Source organism: Gavialis gangeticus, unplaced genomic scaffold (assembly GCF_001723915.1).
Source record: "Gavialis gangeticus isolate Ggan-Ray unplaced genomic scaffold, GavGan_comp1, whole genome shotgun sequence".
Lineage (NCBI taxonomy): Eukaryota > Metazoa > Chordata > Crocodylia > Gavialidae > Gavialis > Gavialis gangeticus.
The window spans coordinates 48,913,724-48,921,165 of record NW_017728996.1 but is presented as its reverse complement, the minus strand read 5'-3'; the positions used below and the strand labels follow the sequence as shown (position 1 = coordinate 48,921,165).

General features: G+C 50.9%; 1 protein-coding gene across 1 annotated transcript in view; it reads left to right on the top strand.

Moving 5' to 3' along the window:
* Positions 1–463: 463 nt before the first annotated feature.
* The window catches only part of LOC109288745 (trichohyalin-like), a 56,257-nt gene continuing 49,278 nt past the window's right edge, over positions 464–7,442 (top strand). The window contains exons 1-5 of the mRNA XM_019504461.1: positions 464–557; positions 1,485–1,904; positions 2,390–2,541; positions 4,220–4,532; positions 5,517–5,611. Of these exons, the coding sequence (XP_019360006.1) occupies positions 1,680–1,904; positions 2,390–2,541; positions 4,220–4,532; positions 5,517–5,611 (785 nt within the window). The 5' untranslated portion in view covers positions 464–557; positions 1,485–1,679. The remainder of the gene's footprint in view (positions 558–1,484; positions 1,905–2,389; positions 2,542–4,219; positions 4,533–5,516; positions 5,612–7,442) is intronic.

Genomic DNA, 7,442 nt, shown 5'->3' with positions numbered 1-7,442 from the left:
AGATGCAGACCCTATGCCAATACTATGCCTTACTACCATTGACAGAGACTCTGCAAAACACAGATCCACTGGGCCTGGTGGATGCCAGCCTCTCCTGTGTAGGAACTCAGTGGGTCAAATTGACCCCACTAGTACCCAGCTAGTGGAAGGGGAGGGCTGGGTGTTTCCCTGCTTGCTGCAGTTTTACTTTTGTTCCTGGAGAAATGTAAGGGGCAGACGAGAGGACCCGGGTGTGTGCAGCTTCTCTGAACAGGACAAGGCAAGACTTGCTTTGATCCCAGTGAGTAACTCCCCAAAGGCTGGTTCCCCATCCTGCCTCTTCCACCCCTCTTCCACTGGCAGCCACCTGCATTTCACAATCTCCGTCAGTCTATCAGGAGAGGGGAAATGGGCACTTTGAGGCTTGTTGCCTGCTCGGTTGCTGTGGCAGCAGCAGTCCTGTGTTCCCTGGCTTGGGCAGACGTAGTGCATGCAGCAGCTCAGCACAAGGACTAGACTCCCAGGAGAGCTGATCTCTAGGGATCTCTGAGGAGCTGTGTGGGGGCACTCACTGACAGGTAAGTGGATTTAAGCTCTGCTTCTCTCACCAGCCCCAGGGTTGCTCCTATCCAGTGCCTGGAGCAGGTGGACACAGCTTGGGGCTTTTCCACTTCGCACTCACTAGGGAATTGTGGCACTTCCTATTGAATGCCCTGTGCTGGCAAACACAAGCCTTTTGGAACAGAGATGGGGGAGACCAGCGTGGATCAAACAGTGTTTTGGCGGGGGAGGAAAGGTTTGTCCTTTGGATTCTCCCCATTTGAGGATCAGGTGTTGCTGAGAAATTCATGTAGACTCCTTTACCGACTGCTTAGCACCTCCAAGTCCATGATAAGTCTCAAGCAACAATGGCAGTAATGTTTCGCGCCCACAGTTCTGTTCACCGCAGGCTCAACCAGCTGCTGCAGCTCTTTATGCTCCTGCCATCCCCATAGAAGGGAAGAGCAGCCTTCAACCTTGTCACTGAGGTAGGACATAAGTGTTCCTAGTTTTGATCTCATTCAGGCAGTCACCACAGTAAGCAGAGATGACAGCCAAAGAAGGTGGAAAGGAGAAATGTCTGTGTTTGTCTGCATGGGCATTTATACCAAGCTCATCACTGTGGTCTCCGAAAAGACAAAGGCAGGGGTTCCTAATGGGCCAAAACCATCAGTGAGGGCCACACATTCATGTGAGAGAGGGAGATTGCAAACTCCCTCCCATTCCTCCTCTCCAGTCATCTAACCAAGCAGATCTGCTCAGCTGGGCACAGCTGGGTCCTCCTTAGATGCTAGAAGCTGCCTTAGCTTATTGTGTCGATTGCCACAGCACTGTGGGAAGTGGAATGGAGGATTATGGAGTAGCCTGGTGGCAAGTGATTGAGAAAAGGGGCCATGGGTAAGATACTGAGTAGGAATTCCTATTGTGGGTGTGCATTGACCCTTTTTGTTGCCCTTGGTTGACAGGCCCTTGGTGCTTCACACCACAGCTGGATACCATCTCCTCCCAGTGCCATGGAGCTAGATCTGTGACACTTCCCTTGGAAGCTCCAGGGAAGCAGCACCAGGTCCCATGACAAGAGAAGTCGTTTCTGAGACTCTGCTGCCCTGATGATCATTTGGGGAAGTTGTTCCCTGCTCCATTGCACCACAAGGCCATAAATGTCCCACCAGAAGTGGAGCAGCTTTACTAGCTTGCCAGCCCGGTACAGCAGTGATGGATGCTTCCAGTTCAGCACTGACTTGGGGTCCTTGGGCTGGACTGGCAAGAGCCTTGAGAGACACAGGAGAGGTCCACGAACATCTCCACCCTCCTCCATGTTGGAACTGGAAAGAAGCTACATTGACAGCTGCCCACTCTTGGGCAGGGCCCCATTCCAAGCAGAGGTAATGGGACTAGGCTGACCTCTCTGCTGGGGGTGCCAAAGCCAGGCAGTTCACTTTGGGGCTTCATAATATTTTCTGGTGGGGTCATTCTCCACTCCTTAGCCTTCTGCTTATCACACTGTGGCCCCTTATGTCCCAGTGGCTGGTCTAAGAAGTGGAGCAATATACCCGCACCCTTCTGATCTCCCACCTGGCATAGTGACACTAGGTATCACCTCTGACACACCTAAGTGGCCCTCTCCCCACACAGATGCTGTGTTCAAGCACTGAACAGCCAGGATGGTTTGTGGGGTGGTCATGACTCTTCCTATGATTCTTGTATTTGGTCAGACAATCGTGCCTGTGAGGACATTAACAGGGGGCGATTCCAGTGTTGATGAGAGGAGTGAAGGGAAGACGAAGAGTATATGTCAAAGTAGGGGCTGGGGACAAAAATAAATCACCTCTGTCTTTCACATCAGTGGTCTCTTCCTTATCTCATTCAGAACTCTCTTCATGGGACACAAGGATCTCTGGAGCCCAACCCCTCACACAACCCCTGGAAAGTGAACAGCAGGGGCTTTCTCAGCCCCCAGCTTGTTGAACGAGCCAGGCCCACGAGCCCCCTGCGAGGGATCCACTCTATCAATAGTGGGATGTAAGTTCATCTTCCAGAATGCTTGGGACAGAATGACCTGGAGTCTGGGGGGAATCAGCTGGACATCTCCCTGACTTTGCAGGTGATAGGCTTCCTGGATGAGATGGTTTGGAAGGAACCTCTCCTATGGAAATACAATATATATGTTGCAATAGGTTTTAGAAAGGAAAGAAGATCAATGAACACCCTGTACAGCTCCTTTTTTTGAGCAGTGAGTAACCACTTGAACTCTCTGATGCAGTGCAGTGTTGGAGCAAACTGTTTATTTCATTTCCAAAAGGTTCAGATGCTCGCAGCTGCACAAGCACCACCAGCAGTCCTATTTGTAAGATAAGACAGTCAGGGCTATTCATCCTCCAGCTTTGGGGCAGCAGCTGATCACCAGTTGTAGCCAGGAAAAAAATCCCTGGGCAGGGTATAACATTGTGTTAATAGGTACTGTACTCAGAGAGGGCTTCTTCTTCCTCAGAAGCATCCAGCAGTGGCCAGTCTTCACTGCAGGGATCTAAACTCAATGCCTGTCCAAGATAGACTTTTCCAATATTCTTAATCACACAAGCAAGGCTGTGAATTAATAGGCAAAGATAGCACATATAATATTTTTTAATATTGCACTAGCAGTGAAGCATGACTGTTATTTTGGAGAGGTTGGTTTTGTTTACCCTAGTGCTGAGACATGCTGCACATCTGCAGTCCCCACTAGTTTTACCAGGAGTTAAAGGTACTGTGCTCATCTCAGCATCAGGTTTTGACTATGGCCTGCATGCCCATTCTGGTTCTGCCATCTCCTATGAATAGAGAAGATGGTGTTTCTGCTCAGACCCTTTCAGATCCTAATATGGGATACAGTGGAAGTTGTAGTCCAGTAGATTCTGGGGCACCTTTGGGAACACAAACCTAGTCTTCTCTGCATTTGCCTGAGGACTCCCTGGAGGTATCAGATGTGAACTGTGAGCTTTCTGAACCTTTCCGTGGAATGGGATGAAGGATGTTGAATGTACAAGGAGACATTTCCTTCCAACTGCTTCTAGAAAATATGAGTGAAGTAAGAGCTAATGAAAACTAACAGGTTGCTGGGTTTTTAGTTGTAGCTGTGTTGGTCTAAGAACATAGACACTAGCAGGCAAGGTTCTTTGAGTAGATGCGATATCTTTTCTTAGACCAACTGAGTAGCTGGAAAAAAGTTCTTAGCAAGCTTTCGGGTGCAGTCACCCTTCTTCAGGCATAGAAAGTCTCTGCTGCTCTGAGACTGTAAGGACAGTAAAGACTTCCTACACATGAAGAAGGGTGACTGTGCCTGAAAGCTTGCTAAGAACTTGTTTCCAACTACTCAGTTGGTCTAATAAAAGGATATCACATCTACTTAACGAAACTTGCCCGCGAACTAACAAAACATTCATAGAATTGGGAGGTCTGAATAAAAAATGCTCCCTTCTCGATCATTCAGGTTCCATGAGGACAATACCTTCCTTGTTCTCCAATTGTCCAATGTCCAGATTCTCCTAGGAAAACATGGGGTAGGCAAGATGACAGTGCCAGAGGGTGAATTCTGATTGGTGGATTAGGGAAAGTCATTGTCATTCTTGAAATCTTCTGTGAGCTCTTCACAAGGCTCTGACTTCCCAGGCTTTCTAGTCAGTCTCTAAAACATAAAGGTGGGCTCTCTTTTCCTTGGCAGATTTTTAACTAATGGTGTGGAACATGCCAGGAAACCTATAAGCCCACCGATCAGAAGGAGGCATTCTCTGTCTCGTCTCCCAGATTGGGATACAGAAGACTATAACCCCTCGCCGTCACTGGCTCAAAGGGTGTGGAGTGGATCAGAACGGGACTTGCGTCTGTCTTTACCAGCACAGAGGAAAGCTGAGCCAGGGCTCTCTCTTCAGAAGGCTCCCAGGGGTCTGCGGTGGCAGGAGGAAAAATTGGAAAAGTGGGATAAGGAGCTGGCACTTGGCAGTGTGAAGGATGAGCTGCTTTCTCTTAAAAAGAAGGTAAACGAGTCTCTCCACAGTCTAGAGAATTTTATAAGGACCTGCCTGGTCTGGACACAGGAGTAGTTCTAGGTCCAGTCTTTCCAGACATCCACCTGCTTGATTTCAGCCAGGGCTACATGTGCCTTGGACCTCAACCAGCTCTGAGGTATACAGACATAGCACATTATGCCTGAGAGAAGGCCTGGGTTGGCCACTTATCTGTCCCCTTTGGTTGGACTTGGGCATTTTTGGGCATGAGGATGTCTCCAGTACAGTAGGGCATGAAGGTACTGCTCACCGTCTCTATGCCAAACCCATGGAAGGACTCTCAGGACCAGGGCCACCTTGGGCTCTGCACTTTGGGGGCCCCCGCGGTCGGTGCTGTATAGGCCCCGCTGTGGCCGCCACTCACTGCCACTGCTGAGAGCTGCCAGCTCTGCCACCACTGCCGAACGCTGCCAGCTCCAGCCACTCACCACCTTCCCCACCCCAGCAGGCCCTGCACAGGCTGATATGCCCCAAGCCCCACACGCCCCTAGGGACGGCTCTGCTTAGGACACATCTGATGTGCCTGGGTGGTGGCATAGAGCCACCAAGACACAAGATCTATCCATTTGCTCCATAAATGACCAAGTGGAGTGCTGTGGGGCATGCCTAAGGGTTTGCTATTTGCCAATCTTAGGTGTGCAGTGCAGGGCTTGTTTCTCCATGGTAGCTCCAGGCTTGGGAAGGAGGTTGTGTAGCCTAGCCATGACCTCAGTGACTCTACTAAGCTTTGGACCAGGTCATCTCTTTAGTGAGTTGCAAGCTGTAGCAACTCCTCTAAGGCATTAGGACTTAGTGGAGCAGCTCCTCATTTCTATCCAGTCTCTATCATAGAGAACAGAGGTTGAGCCTCCCCTGGCCTTGTGCTCTGCCAAGGTTAGTATAAAATCCTGTTTCTGGGGGAGCAAACTCTGATGAGCTTTGAATTCTTCTCTGACCTGGTCTCTCCCATAGCAGATGGAGAGGTCCCTGGCTCAGCTAGAGAAAGAAAAGAACTGGCTGGAGCTGTCTTGCTACGAAGACAAGAGGCAGAGCAGGGACCTGCGTGAAAAGTGAGTGGACTGGGCTGGGCGGTAAAACGGCTTGGGTTAGTGATTCTAGGCCAAGGACATGTAGGATTCAGGCAGCTGGGACAAGAGACAGAGAGGCTGTATTTCCAGGGAGGATTGGTTCAGATAGCAACACAAGGAGCTCCCTGTGTAACCTGGGAAACTGCTGCAACCTGATGAAAGCTGGGGAGCCAGAGTGGGTTCTTCAAAGGAACCTAAGAGAGTTGGGCACCTACATTCAGTGGGAGTTTGGTACCTCTCTCCCTCCCTTTGGCACCTACCTACCACCTACTTCCCTAGGTCTTGTAGCAAGCATTATACTATCCTCTTTAGTTCCTGATAGCATTAGTGGGGCAGCAATGATGGAAAAGCACCACTCAGATCATTGGGAGAGCTCTGGTGGCCACACAGGATGGTGGCACTCAGGCTCGTATGATAAATAAAAGGTAGTAACAGTTTACTGGGGACTCTCTGACATCTGAATTGCTGATTGGAGTAATGCTTGTGTCTCCTGATGCTTGAGACCAGCAGCTCAGAGGCAGAGACCCACGAGGCACAGAGATCCAATCCAGTCTCGGTCAGTAAGGAGTGACTAAGAGTCACTTCTATAGAGATGGTCTCCATCAGTTTCCAAGGGGACAGGTACCTCCATCAGTAATGCCACCTGTGAGTCTGGCAGTGTCTGGCAGTTGGGCACTTCTCACAAGCCTTGAATTCACCACATTAACCCTGTGCTTATTCCTTTGGGTGTATTAGGGGAAGGGGCTGGAGTATAGGTGGGAGCTAGTGGGGGCATCTACGCGAGATGCTACATTGCCATAGCAACGAGCTGTTGCGACATAGCTCGTTGCTACAGTGACGTAGCATCAGTGGGCACGAACCACGATGCCACCACTACTGTGCAGTAGCAATGAGCTACTGCACAATAGTTCATCGCTACTGGGCAGTAGGGTCAGAAATGGTGCCGCTGGGACTGTGCAGTACCAACTGTGCAGTGGGGCGCACGTGTAAACACACCCAGTGGGTGACAGAGGCTGGGAATGAACGCTGGGGCTCTGGGCAAGATGGTAGTTTGGAGTCTTTTTAGAAAGGGCACAGGGAAGGGATGCACAGAACAGCATTTCTCAACCCATGGGTTGCCACCCAAAAGTGGGTTGCAAGAATATTTCAAAAGGTCACAAGTGAGGGAAGGGGCAATGGGGGGAGCTGTATGGTCAGGCTGGCAACATCAGGGCTAGTGCCCATGTTCGTGGGGGTAAGGCAGCTGGGAGACGCTGCTTGGGAGGCAGGAGGGACCATGACCAGGCTGCCTGGTGCAGTGCAGAAGCCCCAGCCCAGGGCAGGTTTGCCACAGGCCTCCCCTCCTCCTCCCTCCAGCCTGTCACTACTGCCTACATGAGCCAGAGCCACCACAGTCACTGCTGGAGGGAGCTGGTGGGGAGAGGGAGGGTGGCAGGGAGCTGTGGGTTGGGAGTGAGGGGCCTGGGGGGGCAGGGGACTGTGGGTCAGGCGTTGGCAGGGCCAGGCGGGGGGTGGGTTGGGACAAGCCATCGATCTTGGCAAATGGTCCCAGTACAAAAAAGGTTGAGAACCACTGGCATAGAAGAACAAGGGTCCGGATGGAGCGTGAGAGCTGTTGAGAGTCAGCTGTAAGAAGTGCCCTGATAGGGGAATGGGTGGAGATGGACCATTTAGAAGGGCACTGGGAGAATTGGGGCAGGGGCAATGGAATAGCATAGTCTGTTTGTGTTTGCACAGGTGTGCGCCAAAGTTTACATGTCTTCTAGGATCCTTCAGTTGGAGATGGAGATGGCGAAGGCCAAAACCTGCTTGG